Genomic DNA, 27,534 nt, shown 5'->3' on the forward strand with positions numbered 1-27,534 from the left:
ACAAAAAGTTGACGTATGCATAGACATAGACAAACACGATTGTATATAAATCCAAGGGAAAAAATAAATTATGATATATTGTTATGACCGGAACTTGCAAGCTAAATGTTTGTATTAGACATTAACATGTTAGATAGTAAGGTATAACTTTTATGATTTGAAAGAACGATTATATATATGGCGAATTAGAAATAAGTTTGATAACTTGAGTGTTCATAAAAAGACAAAGCATGTATTAAATATTTAAAACCATAAAGATAAGTTAAGATTTGGATCTCATTTTCGGCCCTCAAATTTTGAACTATAATTATTTTCTGCCACTAGAAATTTCATAATGATAAGAGGCCGGAGTTTAGAAACTGGTATAATATACATTCCAAAAATAACAATAATTTACGTTTAAATAAGAAAACAAATCCTAGACAAACAATGATTGTCCTAAAATGCATGAGATTTTCTAATATACACTTATCAAAAAGAAAAAGATTCATGCTCCGCATTCAACCCAAAAAAACAAAAACAAAATTCATTCTAAAACTCATGTTTGCTTACAAATATGCATTTTCTTTTTATAGTTCTCTTAAAATATCAACCTAAGTATTAGAGAATGTATATAGTTTGATTTAGGCTGTAAATAGTTGTCTAGTCTGCTCCAGACCGGACTAAAGTCGGACTAATCCGCAGTAAATTCACCATTCACAATACCAGATCAGTATGCATTATTCCATATTATAAAACTCCATACTAGTCTGCAATTGAAAAAGAAACTCCATATTATGGAAATTGTACTATTGATCCGATTTTTTTCTGTTTACTCCTTAAAACCTCCATACCAACCCCATACCAAAAGTGAAAATTGGATTAAAACATGATTCTTAACTACAGTTGGATCCAAGTTCTTTGTTCTTATGGGTTAAATTTGTGTTTCTTTGTACTTTTGAAAAATGTGTATACATATGATCATTCATAAATATTAAAAATTTACAGAATAAAATTCCAAAAAAAGAACCTAGAGCGCCGAGAGAGAACTCTCTTCTCTTCAATCTTAGAAATTTAATTTTGTTTTGAATAAACCATTTATCTCAATAATCGAAATAATATAATTATGGGATAATCAAAATAATAGCTTTTGACTTATAATTCTAATCTTAGAAAGCTATTTTTTTTGTTGAACTCTATAGGATAATCGAAATAATAAATGTACATTTTTAATTCTCAATACATCTTGTAATAATTATTATTAATTATGATAAAAATATTATTAAAATAGTTTTAATCCTTTGTACACATCACTCCATACTATAGTTTGATTTTTACCATTTATAATAGTATGGTGTTATGCATACTATTGTATGGTGTTGTGCATACCAATGTTTACTCCATACTATAGTCCATTCCACTCCATATTAAAATGTTAGTATGCACTATCTAGTATGGAGTGCATGGAGTAACCATTCAAAGCCTTAATCTCTTGTATAGTTTGGTTAGCAACTTAGCATAGTGGTTTGTTTAGTTTCACTTGTATTTAACCTTAATAATTTTGTATTTCATTTCATATCAACCTAAGTATTAGAGAATGTATATAGTTTGATTTAATATATCTTTTCCCGATTATGTTATCTTTCGAGCTCTCTTTAATGGAGAGAATCTAATACTAAGGTACATAACAATTGGGAGCTAATATTTCTCTTTCATTTTTGATATTGAAAGAAAATAATCATACGTAAGAATTAATAATATAAAAAAACGCCGTGTGTATTATGTAAATGTGTTATTTTTTTTATGTGGATGAGTCGATGCTTGCTCATATCTTATCAAACAAATAGTGGTCCTTAAACACAAAACACAAACTCAATTTAATAGGGTCCACGTGGCAAATCAGGCAAAATGGTCATGGCCACGTGGGATAATGTGGTCCATGTCGGAATCAACGTGTCTTAAAGTGCCACGTGTATTGACTACCCAAACGTGACAGCCTGTGTGTTCTTCTATCACCACCACCACCACCACCACCACCAAGCTTCGAACTTCATCAATTCAACTCGTTTCTTTCATTATTTTTTTTCCTTATTTTAAAAAGTGAAATAATGAGAAGATATAAAAAGAATATATATATATATATATATGGACTAGATATTTTCAAAAGTTTGTGGTTTCAGTATTCAACATTTTTGAAATGTAACTTCTGATGTGAAATCAAGTAACTTCTGATGTGAAATCAAACATGTTATCTACAAAAAAAAATACTTTTGGAATATGTTATTTAGAAAAGTATAATTCATACCTGAAATAGTACTAAATTAAGTTTTTTTGTTCCAAAAAGACCATCATTATGTTATTTTTCCAAAAATACTATTACAGAATTTTAGTTTTAATTTTAGTCTAAAACTACCAGAATCTTAAAAAAAAAAAAAAATTTAGAGTTTATAATTTTACAGTTTTAGATTCTGTTTAACATTTTGGGTTTAGGGTTTCGTTTTAAGAGTTTAGAGTTAACTATAAAAAAACTTTAATCCTAATTTCTAAATAATATAGTTTAGTTTTGTAGTATTTTCTAAAAATTATATTTTAATGGTATTTTTTAGAGAAAAAATAACTTAATGATGATATTTTTAGAACAAAAAATTCATTTTAGTAGTATATTTATTGGCTATTTAGTGAAAAATCTCTATATATTTAGTCACACTTTTTTTTTGTTTTTTAAATCAGAATCTAAATATCGATGTCAAATATATATATATATATATATATATATCAGAATCTAAATCTCTCATTTTTAATTAGTTGACAGGTTAACCAAATTAATTTTAGATGAATGATTAAAAGCTTTTTCCTGAATCTGTTTATTATCATCAACATTAATATGAGTGAACTAATTTTGTAGTACAAGTATTAACTAAACATGCAAAAACTCTAAAGACCATCATTTTTTCATATTTGCAGTTTTTTCCAGCCACATTGCTCACAACAAATTTTCATGCAACCAAATTTGCTTACTCTAGTTTTGGTCAGACACAACCACAGCCTTAACCAATCAACATTTTCTTTTGTGTGACCAAATTCAACACCACAACATAACCAAACCTTCTAACATCTAAAATCCTTAATACAAAAAAGGTCGTGTGGTTCATTTAGTGGGTCTTTGTGCCCAAAAAAAATTGGGCCTTAAACTTAGTACGATGATTCTTCCCAATTCTGCGTAGCCGTCAAGATCTTAGACAAAGACAGAACAATTTCATCCATCGATGGACGACTCATATGATCTTTCTTCAAACAATCCACCACCAGCTTAACAACAAAACTCACTAACCCTTCAGGTAACAACCTTCCACGATTCAAAATCTCCTCTATCGCATTACCTTCATCGATCTCTTTCTTCAGTTCAGAAGCTTCTTTACCAGTAACAATCTCCAACAACACAACTCCAAAAGCATACACATCAAGCTTAGTTGAAACTAACCCATGTTCCAAATACTCAGGAGCTAAGTACCCTCTTGTTCCTTCCACGTGTTTCGTCAACACGAAATCTTCAGTCGTTGATCTTGCTGAACCTAAATTACCAATCTTTGCTCGAAACTCGATGTCGAGGAACACATTGTTGCTGCTCAAATCCCTGTGAACATATGGAGGATCAGCAAAGTTGTGTAGATAGTTAAGCCCCGTTGCTATATCTAAACCGATTTGTAGCTTCTGGGTCAAGCTTAGTAACGACTTTGTCGTGTGAATCCAATCGCTTAAGCATCCGTTTGAAGCGTGTTCGTAGACTAAGTACCACTCTCCTTCATGGAAACAGAATCCAGAGAGACGAATGATGTTGAGATGGTTAAGTTTCGATAACAAGTTGATCTCCTCAGATGCGTTTCCTTCTATTTTCTTGATCATGGCACCATCGCCGTTGATTTTTCCGATGTACCCTGATCCTCCGATCGAGCTAGACGACGTGAAGTCACTCGTTGCTGACTGTAGTTCGTGAAATTTGTAAACTTTCAAGGATTCTACCACCATTCCTGATAAACCATCTAGCGGATCGAATTCTTGATAAGACCTCGGCGGTTTCTTGCCCGTGAAGCTATCGAGATTTCTCGTTTCCTCTTGTGTTTTCGGTTTCTTCTTAACCAGACAGAACATGGTTGCACCAACCACAACTAAAACCAATGCTCCTCCTAAAACTCCGACAAGAACATAGATCCATGTTTTCTTCGACTTCCCACCGTCCGGGGACAATGGAGGAGAAACCGATGGAGTCGGAGGAGGAGGAGTGAGAGAAGAAGAGTTGGAAACTGAAGGAGGGTTCTGTAAAGGAATCAGAATTGTGGTGAAAGGGAAAACTTCAGAGTTGTCAAAAGACATTTGATTAGCTTCTAAAGTTTTGCTAGTCTCGACTCCAAATCTATTGCTGATGATATCCACCGTGTCTCCGAAAACCACAGTATAGCTCATCAGATACTTCACACCATCTTCGTTGACTTGTTTAGCCGTAGGACAAGCGCAGCGGATAGGAACAACGATCTTCATACCAGGAAGCAAAGATTGAGAGGAAACATTGTTCTGTTTCTCCAAAGCTTGACAAGTCGAAAGCCCCTGAAGAGTGTTGTTAGCAATGGCGAAATACGAATCGCCTTGCTTGATTGTGTAGCTGAGATTGGTTTGTGAATTGTCTTTGGAACAAGAACAAGTTAAAGGGATGATGACTTGCTGACCGGAAGGGAATGAAGTTGAAGTTGAGGCGGCATTGAGGGAGGAGAGGACAGATGAGTTGACGGAGAAAAGCGAAGAGATTGAGGAAACGGTGGAGAAAGGAGGACTCGATCGGAAAATGACGTAAGATTGGCAAGTTCTGTTGAGGCCGTTACAAGAGTAGCCGAAAACAGAGGTGGAGTTGTCGGAAACAGAGCAATCGGTGGTTGATACCCCGACGTAAGGCTGTTGTGCGGTTGCGAAAGAGGAGAGACATAATAAGATGAGGAGATGAAGTGGAAACGACATCATCGTTGTTATGTTGCAACGTGTTATGATTGGTGTTTATAGGGAAAAAGAAAAAAGTCAACTGTTTCAGGAAATGTCAAATGAACAAAAGTGAGAATTGGTCTCCACTGATATGAAATTATGAATTATTGGAGCGGATAACTTATTATATGATTTTACATTCAACCCATTGATATTTTTTGTTTTGTTTAATTACAAAAAAGGCTTTGAAGCCGCCAAAGACGACGTGAGAAGATGACTCAAAAGGGTTTTGCCTTTTTTTCATCTCCTCTGGTTTTTAATTTCCGACAGTAACTAATCGATTCTGTCTCGTTGCTAATAATCTTAATGACAGAGAAGTATGTTGACTAGATAAAGTCGTCCAAATTGCAACCACCATTACTAAACACCGACGCAAAATGGGTTGTATCAGCGTCTACGGGGAAAAGGTTGGTCCTTTCTTGATTTCTCAGTACGACCCAACATTTTGATACCACCAACCATGGAGAATTCATAATATTCAACAGACATTGTTGTCTGCATCATCGTGTCACACTCAATATTTGTTAGTGAATAAATTAGGATTGGTTCGTAATAAGTTATTAAAACTATATGGGAAGTGTAAATTTGTCATTCCTAAACCAAACTCTTCTGAATCAATGAGTAAGCCTTTGAGTCTAGATTTTCAGTGTCTGTTCTTCGTTTCTCAATCAGTAATAAAGCAGAAACTATATGGGAAGCTAATGATCTATCAATCAAATATTATAATCAAATGTTATAACATATGCAACATTTATTCCACAACTAGTTTTCACAAGATCCTTAGACATAACACAAAAGCAAAAAATAAAGATTAAAAACAAAGGAGTTGTGTAAAAAACCTTATAGACTCATCTTCAAACCAAGAAAAAACAATAACAACGTCGAAAATGGCAAACACAGACACTCAGCTATTATGATATTTACATACACAACTTGAAAACAAGTACGTGAGNAAAGCAAAAAATAAAGATTAAAAACAAAGGAGTTGTGTAAAAAACCTTATAGACTCATCTTCAAACCAAGAAAAAACAATAACAACGTCGAAAATGGCAAACACAGACACTCAGCTATTATGATATTTACATACACAACTTGAAAACAAGTAAGTGACTTTGATTCATACCTGGAATATAAACCAAATTGTGAATTTGTTCTCACCAGCAAAGAAATACCAGCACGCAAACTCCAACAACAAGTAAGAGATTCTTCAGCGTTGCATCGCTTTGGTTTCCTCCACGAGCCATAGGATGATGCTCTTGTCCATGAGTAGGAACTCCACGGAAACCGTTATGGTACCCACCGTAACCCGGTGCTGAACCATAAAACGTTGCATCGGGAAACCCATGGAACTGAAAGTTAAACAAAGAAGGCAACAAACCACCAAACCCCATACTGAAGTTCCCAATCCTAGTAGTCGCCGTTGGCATAAACCCACCCATCAAACCAATACCGTAATTGAAAAAATTACTCGCAGCATCAGGCTGAGGAGGAGGAGCTGCGGTCTCGGGTCTTTGACCCGCTGGTCTGTTAGGAATCCGCATACCCGGGTAACGTTTTGATCTCGGGTCAGTTTGGTTCTTGCCTCTACCGTAAAGAGGAACAAGCTTATCGTCTTGAACCACAGCTTTACAAACAGGACATTCTTGAGAATGAGAATGGTGGTGAAGCCATCGGTATAAGCAAGGCCAGCAAAAGAGATGGCCACAGAGAGTGACGATCGGATCTTGAGCTATCTCGAAACAAATGTTACATTCAAAGTCACCTCCTTGATCATTTGCGCCATTGTTATTATCAGAGTAAGAAGACGTGCTAGTGGATTCTCCATCCACCATCTCAATGCCCTAAAATCAAAAAAAAAAAATGAACCTTTAATTCAAAAAACCCTTAAATTAGGATCATTCAGAGCTCAGAGTCAAACAAAATTACCAACTTTGATAAGAAACCCTAATCCTAATTCAATCACAAGATTTGACAAACCCTAATATACCAATTAACCAAAAAACCTAATTTTTTTCCCCAAGACGATAGAGTCGAATTTGAACCGACGAAGACAAAATCGAATCATAATCAGATCCATGGATCGAAACTAGAATCAAATTGAAGTAGAAAAAACTTACCCTTTTCTCGTCGAAAAGAATCAAATTAGATCAGCACAAAAGAAAAGAAGGAAGGACAAGATCCCTAAAAAGTAGAGATTTGCACGAAACTACAGAAAAAACCAGACACCGTGTGGGAACAAAAAAAAAACAGAGTCCTACTGTTGGGATGGGAAGAGCTATTTTCTGACTACTATATATTACTNTTTTTTTTTTTTTTTTTTTTTTGGTCGGATATTTTGATTAATTATGGGCCCAATTATTTTGATTTCTAAACTGATTTTGGGCCTGGTTCGCTACATTTGAAGGCTAATTTCGTGTATTTTTCCTATTTCAGTGTATTAATTATGGGCCAATTATTGTTTCCTTCAGTGTATTTCTTTCCCTTAAACACTTGTATATAGTTTTTTTCTGAAATAGTATATGATAATTCTGTAATTTGTGAGTAAATCAAGATGTTTGATACGAAAGTTAGTGAAACTGTAGCTAACACGTATGTGACAATGACAATGTGATATTGTACAAAACCTACCTACATCTTTCGTGCATCTTATATTTTCACACCAAAACCTACAGATTTTAGACATTATATTAATTTTATGTGATTATTTAAGTTAAACATAACTTTTTATACCTATTTTATTTCTCCATCCAAATAAAGTTTGAGTCGTGATATTGAAATATAGTACTCCCTCCGGTTTTTTTTACTTGTCGTTCTAGAGCTTTGCAAACAAATTAAGAAAATAGATCAATGTTCTGTTATACCCCTTCTTTAATACATTTTCTAATTTTTTTATTGGTCAAATCATTAAAATAGTTGAAATAAAATTGGTATTTTTACCAAACATGCATTGGAAACTTAAAATGACAAGTATTGAAAAACAAAATTTTTACTCTAGAATGACAACTAAAAAAAATGAGAGGGAATATTTTTTTTAGGATGAAGAAAGATCTTCGTTAAGGTTGTAAAACCAATAAAATCAACATCTTACTTAAATAAGGTTAGAATTTTGTTTTGATAAAAAAATACTTTGAGACTTTAAGTTTTGTGTAGATTTGATGATATATGATAGTTTTGAAAGCCCCTATACAGACCATTTAAGTTTTGTTGAATTTTTTTAACAAAATTGAAACCAAATATTACATCCAATATTAATTCTTTGGCATCATAAGAACTGAAAACAAAAAGTCAATGTTTTAATTCTTATAAATAACTCTTATTAAATTTTTAGACGATTTTCTTTTTTAGATAAGAATTTTAGTACATGTTTTTCGGCCGGATTTTTTGTTTTTGGTAGAAAGAATGACGCCGGATTTTATTCTATGTATAACATGACAATAACACAAACAAATTATATCACACACGCAAGTTTCCGTTTTGTTTTTGAGAATAAGTTTTTTGCAAATAAAAATTTCTATAATATAATTACATTTTTTCAAACAGTTATTTACACGATGTTAAATTTAAAATCTGTCATACCAAAAAAAAAAAACAAAACAAAAATTGAAAACAAAAACATATCTCNTTCATCTTATGGCCACAGAGGCGCATTGTATTCATGAATCTCGACCAAATCAGAGTCGACTTAAACAAACACAGTTCTTTTTTTTTTTTTTTTTTTTTCTTTCTTTTTTTTTTTGGGGTAGAATTCTCTAGTTAGGAAAAACATTTTTGTGACAACAACATTATATCTAAGCATTTTTTCCCCTAATCAAAATTTTTAACTCTTGATAGCTCCAAGAATGTTGGAAACATGAGCTGAAGGCTTAGAGCAAAACAGCTTCTTCAGTTCATCATACCTCTCCAAATCAAACTCATACTCATTCATCAACTTTCTCTGTTTAGCCTCGAACCTGCTTTGGTAAAACCCTTCAAAAGAAGGCTCTTTCGATGTCCTGAGGAAAAACGCGTAACCAGCCATAAAGTACATGGACGTGACATAGAAACAGATCGGCTCCATCACGTCCCACGAGAGTTCCCAAAAAGTTAGCCTCATGAACCCTGCGGTCTGTAGGATCAAGTAACCAAGACCAGCCCAGAGCTCTTTCCTCACCAAAGAATGCGCTTTCACATCAATCACTGCCTTTTCTGCTTCGAGCTCTTTCAACTCGATTCTCCGTGGGTCATTTGGGTTATGGATCTTTGGCAAAGGAAGCAGTCCTTCAATGGATTTTGTAACCTGATCAGACACAAGAGCAAAAGACAAAAACAGAAAATGTTTGGGTAAAACACGACCTCCACCACCTTCTTTTTGAGACACACAATTAGCACTCAAAAACACACAACAAAACACATCTATATGAATCAATGACTAGCTATAAAGTCAATCAATCCATCCCCATATCCCTGTTTCTGACTAAGATCTTTTCACCATTGACTAATCTCTCCACATAAACCCAACCCTCATGAATCAGATCATCATCTCTTATCAATTTTTTTCCATTTGGATTATCCTAATAACCCACCAAGACCATGTTAGTAAGACCAATCTCTGTACTCTCTCTCTCTTTTGATAATTTTGTTTGGGTTTGGTATCAAATCACCAAAATGGTGTTGACTCAATTGAACCCTAATCAAACCAATGGTTTTTTTTTTTTGGTTTTAGGAAATTTTAAAAGGTTGTGGTCTCTGTAGAAACTGTTCCTCTTTATCACCATCTCTCAAACTTGGGAACCTCCTATGGAACTCTCTGGTAAATAACACAGAGGTTTTTGATTCTCCTGTTGAAATTGGAAGCAAAAGAAAGAGATCCAACCGAAATAAAAATGGTATCAGTTTTCGATATCTTCCAAAAAAAAAAATCAAATCAAAAAAAAAAACTTTTCGGGAACCTAATTCGTTTTTCGATTTCTAGAGAGATTTTAAAATCTATCTCTTTATCTCTCCCAATTCAATCAATCAATCAATCAGCTGCATACTCAAGAGATTTTCACAAGATCAAAGATGATTTCAAATTGTGCTAAAACTCAATGGCTATAGGAAACGAAGAAAAGTACCTGATCAGGTCTAAGACAAACGGAATCTCCCAAAACGATGACGTTTGCTGAATCATCAAGCATCTTGGCGATTCTAGATCCTAGATCTGGATCTGAAGAACCTTCACCACAAACGCTAACAAACTCCGAATACGGCATCCAGCTTCTCCCCGTCTCTCTAAGCTTCGATTTCACAATCTCGATCTGCGCCGCTCTTAGCAGCTTCTTCATATCCCCAACCGTAAGACTCGTTTCCGTTGTCTCCGTCTCAGTCTCTTCCTTAACCGGAGGAGCAAGTCCGTCTAATCGAATCCGATCCTTACTCCCATCAATCTCACGGATCTTCTCAATCAAACTCTCACCAACAGGCATCTGCATAATCTCCGGCCTAATCATAGCAGTGTTATGCAAAAACCGCCGCGAAACACCCATATCCCCAGGCTCCGGTGCGATCCTCGCCGTATCGCCTGATTCCTTCGGAACTCTGGTTCGTACGGCTAACGAGGAAGAAGAGATACGACAATTCATAAGACTCTGCGACGCGACATTCGTCATGTTGAAGAGCTTCTTCGATAAAAGCTTCCTCATCGCCATTGTTGTTGAAAAAAAAAAAGCTCTCCCAAGAAACTTTGAGAGAGAGAGAGAGAGAGAAATAAAAAAAAATAAAAAGGAAATAAATCGTTTTTAATTTACGACTGAATAATGAAAGAATAGAGACTAAAAGGGTTTATATACTGTTACAATAACAACTAAAAATAAATAAATAATTTAATAAAAAAAAGAGACTCGTACACGTCAGCGTATATCGGAACGTACACGAAAATTTAATATTTACAGTAACGGAATATTCGTTTTTTTAGACACTTTTTGTTTTTTGTTTTTTCTTCCTTCTCGACGAGAAATATGGAGTTGATGAGAGCCGTACACGTGTTCGGGTTGGTATTGGTGATAGCATTGCGGTGCAGTTGTAGCCGTTGGATATTTTGTTTTGTTTTGGAGAGAAACCTAAATTAGTTCACAACGGCAGGCGAACAGAGTGGAAAGAAGAAGTAGGAAACGGAAAGACTTATTACGTACACGCAAGCAGACGTGGATCCACGTCCCTTTATTTATTTATTTATTTGTTATTATTTTTTTTTTTTACTTTTAACTAGCTTACTAGGTTAATTTTATAAATAGTCCACTATGTTATTCTTAATTATTAATTATTGACATTTTAATATATTTTAAATTTTAATTATCAGAAAAATTCATATCTATTTTTGTTAGTTTAATTTTTTATTTAGAAAATAAAGTTTGTAATATTTTGTTAACCTTGAAATAAACTTGGTCTAGATTGTTTACTTATTATTAAGTGTTTAAGAAAGTGTTATAAACGAACGTTGACCCCGTGCTTAACATCTAAAACACTTAATTGGAATCTAACTGATTTTAGATGCTTTATACGTTTACATAAAAAATTTCATAGATATGTTATTATAAATAAAAATTATATGAAAACATACATTAAAACACACAAAATATTAAATTAATAACCATGACTATGGATTTAAAAATTATAAATTAAAATCTTTATATTTGGAAATTGAAAAATTATACTAAACTTTTTTTAATTAATATAATAGTCTTTTTTTTTTGTAAAACCTTTTAGAATTGACTGAAACCACTTAAATCTATTTAATAATAAAAACGGTTAAAAATTAATCTTTTATAGTTTAAACAATCATCTATATATCACTAAAAATGGGGAAAAAGCCCGAAAAATACGCCATCTCATTTTTTTTTTAATTCCTCTGGTTATTAAATTTCCTAAAAAATATATGGTTTAATTTCCGTTGTCTTTAAAAACCTTCGTTTAATAATGGAAGATCCATACTTACGACATAACGACTGTTAACTCTAGTGATGAAAATGTTAATTATGGTTAAACTATAGCCCCACATGATTAATTAAAGGGAATTACAGACACTGTTGCCCTCTTTTTTTTTTCTCCAAAATCGATTTTGAGTTTTAGAATCCTAGAACCCTAAAAAAGTTTGGTTCTGAATTTCCCTCTAATATTGGGTATTAGCAAAGAACCCCAAATCAATTTCCCTCTAAAAAAGCTTTGGTTCTGAATCCCAAATCGATTTCTTCTAATACTCACTATTAAATTTCCCTCTAATATTGAATTTCCCTCCAAAAAAGCTTTGGTTTGTGAACCTCAAATCGATATCTTCTTTTGCCCTTTAATTTTCTGAATGTTTTAGGGTTCTGGTTCTAAAACTCGAAATCGATTTAGGTCGTATTTTATGTGATGCATGTTGATTTACATTTTCCAATGATCTCAAAAAAAGATTAGAAATTACAAAAAGAAAAAACAATACCAAAAATTCCGGACATTTGTGAACTTATGTGGAAAAAAGAGTTATGTAACGAACGAGAAACGTATAGTACTATAGAACAACATTACCAAAAATCTTGCACATACAACACATCACATTTGTGAAATGTTAGTGGAAAAAAGAATCATGGTTTCGACGGTTGAGAAAAATATAGTATAGAATGACCAGCAACAGCAAGTGGATCAAATAGATAAGCATTCACGTGTTTTTAATATGAAACAAATTTGCATCTAGACAGACATAATGGTAATTTATAAAAAAATTTGAGTAAGTGTTTTAGTTTTTTTTTTTTTTTTATAAAGATTTTTTAGTTTTCGAGTGAACCAAACGAATATCTTTTTAGGATCTAAAACTAATCCGTTGAAAAGTTTATATAAATCAGATAATCGTTTGTGTGAACAAAATAATATTTTTCTTCTAGTTTCCACCATATTATTAGTGCATATAATTTAGTGCATATAATTTATTGCATACAAGAAAAAAAGAATAATACGTTAACGTGTTTATGTGAAAGAAAACGTAATTAAAATGATGGCTATTTTGTAGTTTATACTTTTCGCATATGTTCCTCAAGCTTTAAGAAGTCTCCCGAGACTTTGGGAGCTATAATTCACAATTTGGTATAACTATTATAGTATTAGCAAGTTGTATACTGACACGTTCATAGTATTACAGCCACTAGTTACAAACTTATTGGAAGGTGACAAGCAATGTCCACATATATGCCACATAGTTTGGCAGAAAAAGAAAAATTCTAAAATTTATTACATTAGCAAATGGTTAATCGACTTACTTAGGTAGATGTGGTCAATTATTGTCTAAGATGTAATTAATTATGATTACACAATTATCAACTTTGTCTTGGGGCTAATGGTGATGCCAGCAAGTGGCAGTTGCCACTTATATTATTAGACCCAATCAATGCTACTTAATGATATAAATCCATCTTTTATATTATGCAAGAGGTAATCTAGTTTATGGGTTAACTGACTTAAACATCTACATGAAAGTATTTAAAAAATATGTTAAGTTGAACCCGTCAGAATTTAGAAAATAGACCATTTGGTTATATGTTAAATCTAGATGAAGTTTTAGAGGTCAAGATATGATTTATAAACATTTATCAAGATATGATTTATAAACATTTATCAAGATATGATTCATGAACTTTTGAAACACAAAGAAATATAACAAGTGGACTACTACTACTTCAGAATATCGTCACCATCTGCTTGTACGTGTCACGTGTGTGAATAGAGTATATCGCGACAAATCAAGTGCGTTCGTCCGTTTTAGTTGATATTTTATTTTATTGTCTTGAAGTGAATGTTCAAATTTTATAAACCTATATGGGTTAGATTTATTCGACTAGAATAGTTATATGGGTAACTTAAATACACGAAGAAGAAAACTCGTATATGGGTTTAGAGCCTACTATATTACTATTTAATCCATGGTGTTTCTTTTGTCATAATTAAAAAACACAAAACCAAACTGCAAAGTTTGTTTTTTTTTATAATTTGGTTTAACGTTTTTTTATTAAGTTATTTTCATTAACCATGTTTACAACGTACAAGATAGCGTCAGAAAGGCATATTCTTATGAGATGATAGACAAATATAAATGTATAATGAAAGGGAATATTCTTTGGACTCTAGCATCAACACCGTAAAGAGTAATCGATCTGAATTTTTTTTTTTTTAATAAGTCGAGTTCAGAGCATTTGTTTTAATAGTGATTCACATTACAATGCATAACAAACGATATAGATAACATATGAAATAAAAGGACATCATCGGAAGGTTCGCATTGCTTGTACCATCACCTTTAGACACGGGAAGTACTCCAAAACGGATGGATACAATTAACCATATAATTGTACCTGACACCACTAATTGATTTCTATTTTATCAACAACGAAGAAAAAGAAACGGGAACATGTTTTAGACATTAGGTCACATACAAAGACAAGAAATTGATTCTCGATCGTTAAAATCTAATGTACGAAGATTTCATGTCGAACTTGATTTTTTTTTAATTAGTTAGTTTGGTTGTGAAAGCGATGGCTAGGCCAATATATGGGTTGGTGGCAAAATTTTTTTGACTTTTATGATTACGGTTTATGTAAAAAGCATGAATACAATGGTGATGATAACGATTGGGGTATTCTACAATCTAGACCATTGTCATTTTCTTGTTATCATTCATGGGAAGACTCTCGAATATAGAGTGAGGCCATCTTAGAGAGAAATCTTTATGATCATTTTAATTGGTTAGAGAATTATAAGAACATACATTTCTCAAGTTCGGATACAGTGTACCCAAAAGATATGGTCAAAAAATTACAAACAAGCTAAGTTCTGTGAAATATGTGTGGCGCCGCTAGCACTATTACAACATGTTATGTCATATGTTCTTAGATCCAATATACTTAGATCCAAGGTTTATGTACCAAGCTATAATTTCTGAATATCATAAAACTAAGCTTATTCCAACACATGTAATTAATTTTTGTGAGTGGTCTATTTCCTGATTATCGACTCAAACTCAGATCTAAGAGTAACTTCATATTATGTGCGTATTGCGCTCTGAATGACCATAACTCTTTTTTTTTTGGGGTGCATGCATGCTCAGAAAAAGTGACAACTATCTTAAGAGGTACATGTACATGTAAAAAGTGACCGACTACCGCTGCCTCTCTAAGAACCTAAAAGGGTGTCCACAGCAAAACAAGTTTTGAAGGATTGCAAAAGCAAAACCATCATGGGGCGGAAGTGCTTACCGGTTCGCGAGAAAAAAAGAGCAAGACGTCACCAAGCTAAGCACCACAAATTAAACATCCTCTTTATCAGTTTGTCTCCCAGTTAAGTGTTTTATTTTGATATATGTTTGACGTACACTTAATTTTCACTAAAGAAATTGTATGAGTTTATTATATGTACGTAGCTCATATTGTAGTTTTGTTTGAGTTTCTTTACATGCATGTTATAAAATTATGTACAATTTCTTAAATATATCTTTAATAAACATAATAAAAAGTGGTTACACTTAAAAATAAGGGAACACACTACTTTAGCATGTATACATAAACCCAATAAACACACAAATAAAACAAATAATCACTTATTTCTGTTAGCAATAAAAGTAGTAAGAGATACTAAAGGAGCCACCTTTTCCGAACTAAACCCTTGAAGATGTTGCCGTGCATCTCTCGTCAATCTCTTAACAAATTCTTTCGATTTCTCCAATCCCATTAACTTCGGATACGTTAGCTTTCCGAGGAGCTGATCTTTTCCGGCAGTTTTTCCCAATTCCTCCGAGGACTTCGTCTCGTCCAAAATATCATCCACCACTTGAAACAACAACCCAATGCACCTTGCAAACTTCCTCACTCTCTCAATCTGCTCATCAGATCCACCACCAATAATGGCTCCAAGAACCGCGGCAGTTTCCAACAAAACCGCGGTCTTATGGACATGGATAAACTCCAAATGCTCTAATCCAGCTTCGCTTAGGTCCACACCTTCACTGCTTATATCCATCGCTTGTCCCGCGACTAACCCTTTCGTGCCAATAGACCTAGCCAATTCTCTCACCGCCCATACCATTCTCTCCGGTGATATCTCTGCCGTCGTCATGTGCTCGAAGGCAAGAGACAAGAGAGCCCCACCGGAGAGAATAGCCACTCCTTCACCATATACTTTATGCGTCGTTGGCTTCCCACGGCGTAGGTCATCATTGTCCATACAAGGTAAATCGTCTTTGATAAGAGACATCGTGTGGATCATCTCAACCGCACAAGCGGCTGGCATTGCTGCATTCTCTTTGCCACCTACCAGCTCACAAGAAGCGAGACAAAGTATTGGCCTAACGCGTTTCCCAGCAGCAAGAATCGCATAACGCATGGCCTCGTGGATCTTGAGTGGCTCGCCGACAGGAATGGCTTCCGCTAGAGCTTTGTTAACTGATTCGGCTTTGCTCATCATGTACGGATCAAATTCAAACGTCAAGTCGTCATCTGATACGATATCTTCATCTTCTTCGTCTTTGGGAGAATCAAGAAACTCGGCTACTTCTTTTTGGGATAAAAACGCAGCCTTGGCCCGAGTTTCCAGAGAAGGCTGGAGGAGACGGGCTAGCCTCGGTTTAAGATTCGTGAAGAAGAAGTTAATGGAGAGAATGAGAAGTGAGAGATAGAGAAAAAGAATTTGAGGTTCCATTTCATCAAATAAAATAAAAAAACTTCTTTCTCGAGTTATTTGTCCCATTAGTCTATTTTATAGGGAGATTTATGTATATGTCAACCGGACTTGAGAGTGATGTTGATATCTTCCCGTAACGCTTTAGTTGTTGCCGATTAGAGAAGGAAGACGTCTCATCTTCATGTCCTCAATTACGTAAAAGAAAGCAGAACCCAAAAAACATGGACCTCGTGAGAGACTACTTCATCTTCTCTGCACGTTTCCTTTATATTCTTTCAAGCACTAATCTTCATTAACACGCATTATTTACTTGAACTTGATACAACTTCACGTCCTCTTTATTTTTAATTTTATTAATATATATGGATTTGATTCTTTAGTGTCCACCTTAGGAGTCCCCCCAGTTCAAGCATTTCGATATTCACTTACAAACGTGTCTGTTATGTCTTGTGTGATCATTCACCATTAGCAAGACCATGATAAAGTTTGGCGAAAAATCCATCAAACTAGTATTACTCTATTTATAAAAAAACTATTTGATGAACTTTTGAAGTAGTTTACATAATTTGGTTTTATTATGCCGCGGTAAAGTTCCTTTTTAATATAATTTTTATTAGTAGAAATATAAAAAAGGTTTCTAAAATTTAGTTAAAAAAAAAAATATATATATATATATATATATATATATATATATTTGTTTAGACATTAGTAGTTTAATTTTACTATTCGAATCATATATATACATGCATACATTGATAAATACATGTTATATATTAGTTTTATATTTTTATACCCCCTACATATTTAGGGTATCCAAGGGTTGGGCTAAGCTTGTGCCTTTCGAAACATACAGTATTCATTTTTGAAAGTGCATTAACCAAAACCAAAACGCAAGAAGAAATTATATGTTTGGTCTTCTGTAAAGCATACCCGATATAAAGGAAAAAAATGTTCAAATGTCTAAATATTTTTGTTTGTACATTAATTTTCAAATATGAAAACATAAAGAAATACTACAAACAGTTGTTTAAAAATTTAACAAGCTACAAAAATTATCGGAAGTGTATTTAAGAGGATTTCGTTTTTCATCCACATGACAAAATTATATAACGATGTCGCTGGTATTTGACTACTTAATCATTATGTTATGCATATGTTTTGCATATATTTTGCATTGGGTTATATAAATCCTAAAAACCCTAAAAATAAGAATAAACTTTAAAGAAAAAAATCAAATTAATCACTTTACCTGAAGAGCAGTAAGATGTTCTTGGTAGAAATTATTAACAGGAATATCAACAAACTTAGCTTCAAGCTTATAACAAACTTTGCTCTCAACAAGACAACTCCTAATCTTATGCCCTGGGTGGTAACTTTTTGTCTCAGGCTGTGTCCGATTATTTGTGTGACCGTTAGGCAGTAGTATTGGCACTACTCCTTCTCGACACCTTGTGGTGCTGAGACGAGCTTCCCATGTCTATCTTCTTCCTTTTTGAGTTTCGATCACTCTAGTCACCTTAGATGGTGTTTCCTGTATTATTTTTCATTAAAAACAAGAGATTGTTAACACTGACAATTAAGAGATAAAATGGCTAATAATGGTATAAAAACATAAAACAGACAGTTAAAACAACAAAACAAGTTACCTGTAGTTTGTAATATTTTACAAGAGGATGGTCAAATGCTGGCTGTCTGTTTTTGTCGATGCATTCGACAATTAATATCACCATCGGAAATGTATTTAAGAGGATTTTGTTTTTCATCAACATGACGAAATTATATAACGATGTCCACAAAACAGATAAAATAAAAGAGAACACTCCAGAGTGGTGAACGTGTTTCACAGTAACTCTAAAAACAGCATTCCTTAATCTTAACACTCCGTCAGAAAACATCACCACCTGGACCTCTTCTTCAGCGGCCATACCTATTATTCTTCTCGGGGCCAGATTTTGCCTGCTGCTTTTGTACACAATGTTTGAAATCCACTTTTGCTTCTGGGGTGATGGCTAGAAAGATTTTATAGCCATTTTTTCTTAAGATTTCCATGGCAACTTTGAAATCCCTATCTCCTGAAGATAGAAGAAACAAACTTAGAAGGAGACCCCTTCAGTATATGTCTCTGAATGTCTTGGATGATCATCCTGTCAGCAAATCTCTTTTACACGCTCATAGTAGTCTCATTCTTCCTCTGGGGTTTTATCACATTTATAACACGACTTGCGACTGTACCTGTTTGAATTCTGCACCTCAAACCCTTCAGAATTTAGGAAGCCTATGTTGTCGTTGATAAACGGGAGGTAGATGTTTCCTGCTGCGAACTTTCTTTTAGAAAGATGAAGCCTCTTATCTACTGTTCTTAGATGATTAGTCTTGCCAATTATCTTCTTATTGGCTTGTCGCTGTGTTTGCCTGTTCTGAACAAATGATGAAATCCTAGAAAGCCTTTAGGATTATTCCTAAGTTATCAAAAAAAAAAAAAGATGAAATCACAAAGCACGCAAGTCTCTGCAACTATTGTTTCTTCCTATAAGTTTTCATCTCCGAGATTGCTTATAAATGCTTATGGAGAAGATGAAGAAGACAATCTTTACTTTTATAGTTGATCTTCGATGAATAAGGTCAAAGCAAGAAGGAGAAGACAAAGGTGGAAGCTGTTAGAAACGTTTCTAAAGATGACACTTTGTCGCTTCTTTCACAATTCTCTTCTTTCACAATTTAACTTCACCATAAAGAAAAGCTACCTTATTGTAACACCCCGACAACCAATTTTAGTAGGCCACACGTCTTCTCTTGGTTCGTGAACCTATCGTTATTCGACGACCGATACGTTATGTCTATGAAGCTTGAAAAAACTTGTTTACCGACTCTATAAATCATGTGAATCACCACGTGATTTTTCTTCATATTTTGTTATCATTCACACGGTATCAAAAATCACTTTCTCATAGGTCATCTATCCTGAAATTGTTCAAGCTCGAATACACTTAACTCTAGACTTCTCATGAGATGGTTGAACCAAGAGATAAGTGAACTTTGATGACATAATGGTCAAATCAATTGTATTAGACCTCTATGCATGTATCATTATATTTTGTAAATTCGATGTGTTACACTTAAATTCTTGATAAGAGATAACCAAGATGTAGTGTAAAATTTGTTAATATATATGTGAAATATATAGTCTGATAAGAATTTGTGATTCAGGGGATCCCGAAGATGTTTGAGGAGATGCATATGCCAAAGGAGACAATGATGTTCAAGATTCGTAATCCAAAAGGGAACAAGTCATGGAAGGTTATGTATAAGGTCACTGGTACACAAACAAGATATTCATTGCTGGATGGATCTGATTGGTCAAAGAGTTAGGTTTAGTGGTCGGAGATGTTTGCACATCCAAGCTCATCAAACCAACCGACTCAAAAGTATAAAAAAGGGATTTCGTGATTATGCTGTTGAGGTGATCACAGATGATGATGATGATGCTGATGATATATTTGTGGTGATCTCAGACGATGATGATGATGTATGCGAGGAGTGAGGTGATCTTCAGTTTTATCAATCTCTGAGACTCTAGCTAAATGTGTCAGGAAACCAATCTTCATTATGTATGGTGTGTTATTACAATATTGTTTCTCTTGAGTTTTTTTTGTGTTAGTACATTGTTTTTTCTCTCCTGTTTGGACTTTACAATTCTATCAAGTCCGATAGAGATCACATCATCAATCACCAAATATTGAAGCCACTAGAGCCACATGATATGTATAACGAAACAATAAACTAATGAAATAGCACATGATAAATCAATAGTATCAAGGTTAGCCAAAAAGACAGAACACACTAATAAATAAATATCATAAGTGAGCTGTACAAGCAGTATGGTCTCAAAACACCAAAGATAAAATCAAACATAAAAAGCAAACTCCAGAGTAATGTATAAAAAGGATCAACGAATCTCTCTTTCCTAAAAAAACCAATAAACTATGTTCAAGGCTTATATCCATAGGTACGGGTATAACTGTCATCCCTCTTGTTGTTTCTGAAAGCACAGCAACCAACAGAGTAGACAATGATGAGGAAGACAAGGAAGATGATGTTTACGATCGCAACTTTCTTCCATGCGCTCTTGACGTTGTCTAGTAGACCCGCTTTGCAAGATTCACAATCGAAGCAGAGCCTGTCTTTCGCGTTGTCCCAGGTTTGGCAGTCTGGATGAGCAAGTGTTCCCGTTGTGTTCTTGTTCCAGGTTGTGGGGTTTACGTACTCGAATCCACATGCATCTGAGGGTTTGCAGCAACCGGACTGTAACACAAAAGAAAGATTCGTTAGTTAAGTTATAGCCGCCTTAAGATTATTCACAAAGATTCAGCTTCAGAAACTATCTAACAAACTAATAACATACAAAAGTGCTAAGAACAGAGCGTAACTAAGTTACTAATTAAAGCTTGCATCTTAAGTAAGAATCAAACACTTGGAGATCACTACAAAAAAAGTCAATCCTTTACAATAATTTGATCAAAATTAAGAACTAAGGCATATGTCTATGGGTTCAGATTCACAAATTCAGATTCTTAATAAAAAAAAAATTGAAACTTTGAATCAAAAAGTACACCTTTTGTGTTAAAAAATCAAAAGTTCAAGAATCACAAAAAGAGAACTTTAAGGATCAAAAAAGTTCAATCACTTTCTAACTCTCTGATCACAAATCACTAAAAACCACAAAAATAAGAATAAATTTTAAAAGACAAAAATTAAATCAAACTATTTACCTGAAGAGCAGTAAGATGTTCTTGGTAGAAATTATTGACAGGAACATCAATAAACTTAGCTTCAAGTTTAGAACAAACTTTGCTCTCAATAAGACAACTCCTAATCTTATCCCAGTTTTTACCATTGTTAACACGATTCTGCAACCAATCAGAGTAATCGCCAAGTCTATACTCTTTATAACCTTTCCCAGCAATAGCTTCACCTGCGCCTTTGTTTGTAACAACAAAGGCGAAAACTGTTATACAGAACACAAGGAGAATCAAGAGAAACATGACAAAGAGATAAAACCAAAGAAGCCATGTGACTCTGCAACATGAACCGATCAAACCAGCTATGGCTACAACCATGAGAAAAACTCCAAGAGCAATCACGGGTTTGTCTAGGAATCTTTCACACTCTGTTGACCCTTTTTGGCTTAGCCAGATTCCTCCAGCTAAGATTGGGATCGAGAGGAGAAAGACTAGGAAGTTGAGTATACCAACAAGGTTGTTGCTACAACGAACCATGGTTGATTGATTTGATTGATACTTTGAGGGAAGCTTAAGATAAGAAGATGGAAACAGAGAAAAAGATTGAGAATTTGAGGAACCCAGAGACGTGTTTAGGTGAGTTGGGAGAAATAAGTTTATATATAGAGATGATTGAAACGCGTGGAAGTGAGGAAATTTGCAGAGAAGTTTCGTTTGTTTTGTGTCCTTCCTTTATTTGGCTTCTTGTCTTAAGGAAGAGTAGTTGGAGACTTGAAGACTTTGGTTTGGTTGCATTGGAAGAAGGACTCTTTAATTTCCACGCGCTTTATAGCGAGTGCTCGAGATTTTTTCTGGATAATGCTTTAATTGGAATAGTTAGTAGTATTTTATTTTCTTTTTTATACTATATAATATTTTTCTCCATATTTGATCTTATCTTATTTATGAATAATGACTTTTTTTTATTATATATAGCTGTCAAAAAAAAAAAAAGAATTATGAATATAAGTTTATTGCTAACTATATATAAATTTATCGACCAACATATGTTTTTTACAATACAAAATTTATGATATAAAATTATATAGACATATATAAGTTTTATTTATAATATATGATATCACTAATTGGAATTTTTTTGAAAATTTTAAAATATAATCAGTTTTTGTTCGTTCTATATTGTCTAAAACCCCTATGTCAAATCAAACCTAAAAGAAAAGTATTAAGGTATTGAAAGATCAAGTAGCTTTCACTTTTATATGATTATCTTATTTCTACTATGTTAAATTAAGAGTGCTATTTTTCCTTTTGTTTTTTACTTGCTTGAGAGAGTTGGGAAGGTTTTAAAAGTTCAATTTGTTAATTGTTTACCCGTATGTTTTGGTCAACGTTTTACTCGTATTTTTGTTACGCCACTGGAAAAAATAGCAATTTGTTTTTATGCTTTTGGAGGCTGCGTTGCTACCTAACCTACTAATGGAAATTAGATAATGAGAAATAGTTATTCAAATTACATGAACTCTTGTTTAAAAACATATTCAAATTAGATTTATTTGAATCCGCATGACAAATGTTGTTTACCAAAACAAATTTGTAACTGTGGTTTGATTTACTATTTAGATTACAACTAGGATCTGAAGTCTGAACAATATTTAATTTTTTGGCCAATACCTGCATATAAAAAAACCAAGATTTATAGTAACTGTGTAATAATGCCTTTTCTTATTTTATGATTAGTAATTTATTATATTATTATTATTATACTTTTTTAAATTTTGATCTTTTTAGTTTTAGGATTTGTAATTTATTTTCTAATTTTATTTTTATTTTGTATACTTTTATATAGATTTTTGGGGGAAAAATATAGTCCTTCTGTTTTTAGAATTTGTAGTTTTTGATATAATTTCTTTTCTACGTATCAAAATTTAATCGACAAATATGAGTCATGACATTGAATTTATTGATTTTGCCCAAAAAAAAAAAAAAAAGACATTCAATTTATTGATCAAGATATTCATTAATATCTAAACCAGATAAAATAATTGATGGTCCTCACTTTTTTCTTTAGTAGTAGCTAAAATCTTTTTTACGATAATCGTGTTTAAAAANTTAAAAAAAAAAAAAAAAAAAAACGATAACCTTAGTTAGATTCAATCCGACCAAAAAATATATTGTAATCGCTAAGAAATATATCGATATGTATTTATACACAGATATATTTTAAAAATGATAATTTATTAATTATGGATTTAATTTCGTACTTTATTATTTTACCAATGTTAGTTTTGTTTTTTTTCCCCACCATCTCCACATCAATATATTTATTTTATCTTTTTCCAATAACAACCGACTACACTATTGGGTCTTCATAACATCTCAGGCTCACCAGTGGGTCTTCATAACATCTCAGGCCCAATTAAAATATCCAGAGAGAAACAAAACTAACGAAAAACAGTTAAGGGAACAAACAACACGAATTCCCCAAAAACAAAAAAGATAAAAGAAAAAAATGAAGAATGTGAATCGAGTCTTCTTCTGCAAATCACTCTCTCTCGTCTTCCTCGTTCCTTCTTTCACTCGTTCCACTCTCCGATTCACTTACTCCTCCGCCTCCGCCTCCGCCTCCGCAGCTTCTTCTTCTCCTAACCGTGCGATTCACTGCATGGCTTCCGATTCCCCTCAACCCGGACATGGTTCCGTCTCTCTTCCTTCTCCTAATTCCGCGGCGGTTCCCACTTCTTCCGCTTCTTCCGCCATCGATTTCCTCTCTCTCTGTACTCGCCTCAAGGTAAGCTTTGAATGCTCTGCCTTACGTTTGTTTTGGGAAAGATCCGGTGGATTCTGTGGTTATACAGCGTAATGTAATGTTGATGCGTTGTGTTCTTGTTGATGGATTGTATTGGAATCTGAATTCGTTGGGGGAATGATACGATTCTCAAGCCTATGTGGTTGCTTTTGAGGATCTAAGTCCTCACTGATGTGTTTTTTTAATGTGAATCTGGGTGTGGTTTTGTTTCCTGCTTCGTAGATTACATTAACCTTGGTCCTCACTGATGTGTTTTTGCTAAGATTCTGGTGGTTTCTGTGATTACGCCATTTCTTCTCTGGCAAGTCTCATTCGTGTAATCTTTGAGAAAGTATGATTTTATATAGATGTTGGTTTCAAACCTCTAATGCAATGTTGTTGTAGTGTTTATAAGATTATGCTTGTATAGATTTATCATTTATGTGGAGGCTCGTTACCAATGTAAGATGGATATGTGTGGAGTTCATACTGTTGATGAATTGTGGAATTTGATGCAATTGTGTATCTGTTTATAAGATCATTTATGTGGATGTTTGTAACCAATGTTAAGATGGATCTGTGTGGAGATATCTTCACACGTGTCATGCTTGATGATTTAACTTAAAATCTGTAGTGCGTTGCAGAAATGAAACATTGTCAAGTTGTAAAATTTATGTGGCTGCAATGCAACTGTTGATGGATTGTAAAAATTCGTTTGGGAAATGAAACGAGTTTAATCGACGTGGTTACTTTTATGATCTGTGATTACTAAAGTCCTTGTAGATATGAAGTTTTCCGGTGTTGTTATGTGAATCTAGTTTTTTTTGGCTTTGTTAGCTGCTTTATCTATAAGAATTTGTGTGTTGTATCCTTTAGTAAACCACCTTTTGTATATCAAATAGACAACTCCAAGAGCTGGATGGATAAAAAGAGACGTAAAAGATCCAGAATCAATAGCGGATCACATGTATAGGATGGGTCTTATGGCTCTAATTTCTTCAGATATCCCTGGTGTTAACAGAGACAAGTGAGATTCATGCTTGCTTCGTCTTTATTTTCAAGCTCAACCGCTGGAATTTAAACTCATTCATATTTGGTTTCTTTTTACAGATGCATGAAAATGGCAATTGTTCATGACATTGCAGAAGGTTAGTTCTTTCACTTCTTTTTAGAGTGTACATCACAAATCACAAGTTATTTAGGAATGATTGTTTGAATTCGATAATTGTTGTTGGAACAGCCATTGTAGGAGACATTACACCTTCTTGTGGGATCTCAAAAGAAGAGAAAAACCGAAGAGAAAGTGAAGCACTTGAACACATGTGCAAACTCTTGGGTGGAGGAGAAAGAGGTCCGTTCTTTTACATATCTTCGTTCTATCTTCTTGTGGCTCATTTGCATAGACACTTATCACTACTACCATTATATATATTTACGCGGTAACTGCAGCCAATGAAATCGCTGAGCTTTGGAGAGAATATGAAGAGAACTCTTCACCTGAAGCTAAAGTTGTTAAAGATTTCGACAAGGTTGAGATGATACTACAAGCTTTGGAATACGAACAAGGTAATGACCTCAACAAAAATCCTAATTTGAGAATGAGTACAGACTAAATCTCATATTGTTTGTTTGCTATTTTAAACAGCGCAAGGGAAAGATCTAGAAGAGTTTTTCCAATCGACCGCAGGTATTTGCTGTTGTTATTTAGAATCCAAATACATAAATCTCTATATGGTTGAAGCCTTTTTAAACTTGTTGATTCATTCAGGTAAGTTCCTGACTGATATAGGCAAGGCTTGGGCGTCGGAGATTGTTTCAAGAAGACGAAAGCAACATTAGTTCTCACGTGATACTTTTTTTTCTTTAATTGGTTTCTTAACGTCTAGTTCTCATCGGAGTTAAAAACTCTCGTACGTTTCAAAATTTAATCTTCGTTGCTGTCTTTTACGTTTCAATAGCGATCTTTTTACTAGTGACTAGTTATTGGTAGCTAGCTAATGAAGATCAAAATACTTAATCAAGCTCGCAATTTTCTTTCATTAAAAAAAAAGTATTGGATCTGTGTTATCATACTTTTTTTTTTTTTTTCCAACGTGTGATTCTTTTATATAAATGAAATAAAATGTAGACTAGATAGTTACCGACTCTCGTCTAGGCGTGGAAATTTTTTGTGTTCGTATCTCCTACTGCAAGCCGCTCTCTTGCCGATTCTTTTAAAACCAGAAGGTTTCCTCTTCTTTATAAGCATCACAAAGCCTCAATTTCAGATCAAGGAGAGTTTCCGCTGGAGCAAGAACATCCTCATATGTTTCATCGATCATATTCTGGAGTTCCTTGATAAGTTTCTCCGCATTTGTTTGAGTAGATTTCTTCCCAAAGGAGATAATTCGTCTTTTGTCTAACATGAATTTTTTTCCCGGACTTGATGGAATAGAGGCTAGGAGGGGTCTATGATCAGAACCCCACATCTTCAAATACTCCACACCAGTGTGTGAAAATATGTTGTGCCACTCTTTGTTCCGAGAGAGGTTTGTTTGTCTTCCATAAACGAGCGGTCATTCTTGGTTTCACAAAGAAACGTAAAACTTGGAGAATACATCTTGTGCATTTCTTCTAATCTACGGGTTGTGGGTTCGGCTCTTGCCCCTTGGCAATTCCACGATAGAATCCTCATGAATGTGGTGATCTTAAATGGGGTTTGAGTTTTCTTTTTATCCGATTTAATAACCTTACTTTAACGTAGACAGAAACACCTCAATGAGAGGGAGTAGAAATCACATAATCATTTTGATTTGTTTGAATCAAATTCGGGTAACGGCGGCGAAGCGTCCGGTTTACTCGGGAGACCTCGACGTGTTTGAGGAAATGAGTTCACTCAAATGGAGAGAGGCAACTCCTTGAAGAAGTCCAAAACAGAGGCAGATCTTAGCAAAAGCTAGAACAGAGACTAATGAAGCCGTTGTAACTTCATAATAATCCAGAGAGAAGGGGAGATCTCCAAGTGAGAAGAGTTTGTGTCTAAAGGTGACAAAAATACTGTAGATCTACTACACCAACTGAGTTCAGATCCAAAAAAGCAAGATGGGTGTGGCGGATCCAGGAGAAAAATTTACATGGGGCACAGCTGATGAATACTAATGAAGAATTTTTTTTAGAAATATTAAGACAAGGCCAAAACATAAAATATGATAAACAATTGTAGATGAGAGGCATTGAACCCTCCACCTTTGACATAATATGTGGCACTTTTTACCAAATGTGCTAAGATATTTTATACACAATAGATCAAACTGAAGAATTATCAAGAATGAGTGTGGGGCACGTGCCCCACCTCCTTTACACATA

The 27,534-nt window shown here is 34.0% G+C and overlaps 6 protein-coding genes across 7 annotated transcripts; 1 reads left to right on the forward strand and 5 right to left on the reverse strand.

Annotated features, from left to right (window-relative positions):
* Positions 2,899–5,094, reverse strand: LOC104752008 (lysM domain receptor-like kinase 4). Its single transcript, XM_010474070.2, has one exon. The coding sequence runs from the start codon at positions 4,987–4,989 to the stop codon at positions 3,172–3,174; it is 1,818 nt and encodes a 605-aa protein (XP_010472372.1). The 5' UTR covers positions 4,990–5,094; the 3' UTR covers positions 2,899–3,171.
* On the reverse strand, positions 5,710–7,276 carry LOC104752009 (E3 ubiquitin-protein ligase RNF185-like). 2 transcript variants are annotated; one of them, XM_019237431.1, is made up of 3 exons: positions 7,125–7,276; positions 6,119–6,848; positions 5,710–5,959 (listed from the first exon to the last, which is right to left on the reverse strand). In XM_019237431.1, exon 2 carries the CDS (start codon positions 6,837–6,839, stop codon positions 6,162–6,164), a length of 678 nt encoding a protein of 225 aa, XP_019092976.1. In that variant the 5' UTR covers positions 6,840–6,848; positions 7,125–7,276; the 3' UTR covers positions 5,710–5,959; positions 6,119–6,161. The 2 variants fall into 2 exon arrangements, with proteins under 2 accessions (XP_019092976.1, XP_010472373.1); XM_010474071.2 differs by lacking the exon at positions 5,710–5,959 and having other exon boundaries at positions 5,997–6,848.
* LOC104752010 (calcium uniporter protein 2, mitochondrial-like) lies at positions 8,707–10,767 on the reverse strand. The gene is made up of 2 exons (XM_010474072.2): positions 10,101–10,767; positions 8,707–9,283 (listed from the first exon to the last, which is right to left on the reverse strand). The coding sequence occupies exons 1-2, from the start codon at positions 10,671–10,673 to the stop codon at positions 8,825–8,827; spliced, it is 1,032 nt and encodes a 343-aa protein (XP_010472374.1). The 5' UTR covers positions 10,674–10,767; the 3' UTR covers positions 8,707–8,824.
* Positions 15,467–16,959, reverse strand: LOC104752011 (heterodimeric geranylgeranyl pyrophosphate synthase large subunit 2). The gene has a single exon (XM_010474073.2). The coding sequence runs from the start codon at positions 16,729–16,731 to the stop codon at positions 15,583–15,585; it is 1,149 nt and encodes a 382-aa protein (XP_010472375.1). The 5' UTR covers positions 16,732–16,959; the 3' UTR covers positions 15,467–15,582.
* LOC104752012 (tetraspanin-8-like) lies at positions 20,484–22,150 on the reverse strand. The gene is made up of 2 exons (XM_010474074.2): positions 21,435–22,150; positions 20,484–20,967 (listed from the first exon to the last, which is right to left on the reverse strand). Exons 1-2 carry the CDS (start codon positions 21,939–21,941, stop codon positions 20,653–20,655), a joined length of 822 nt encoding a protein of 273 aa, XP_010472376.1. The 5' UTR covers positions 21,942–22,150; the 3' UTR covers positions 20,484–20,652.
* On the forward strand, positions 23,898–26,210 carry LOC104752013 (HD domain-containing protein 2-like). The gene is made up of 7 exons (XM_010474075.2): positions 23,898–24,192; positions 25,092–25,216; positions 25,300–25,337; positions 25,430–25,540; positions 25,639–25,755; positions 25,835–25,876; positions 25,958–26,210. The coding sequence occupies exons 1-7, from the start codon at positions 23,914–23,916 to the stop codon at positions 26,026–26,028; spliced, it is 783 nt and encodes a 260-aa protein (XP_010472377.1). The 5' UTR covers positions 23,898–23,913; the 3' UTR covers positions 26,029–26,210.

This window comes from Camelina sativa, chromosome 16, assembly GCF_000633955.1.
Source record: "Camelina sativa cultivar DH55 chromosome 16, Cs, whole genome shotgun sequence".
Classification (NCBI taxonomy): domain Eukaryota; kingdom Viridiplantae; phylum Streptophyta; class Magnoliopsida; order Brassicales; family Brassicaceae; genus Camelina; species Camelina sativa.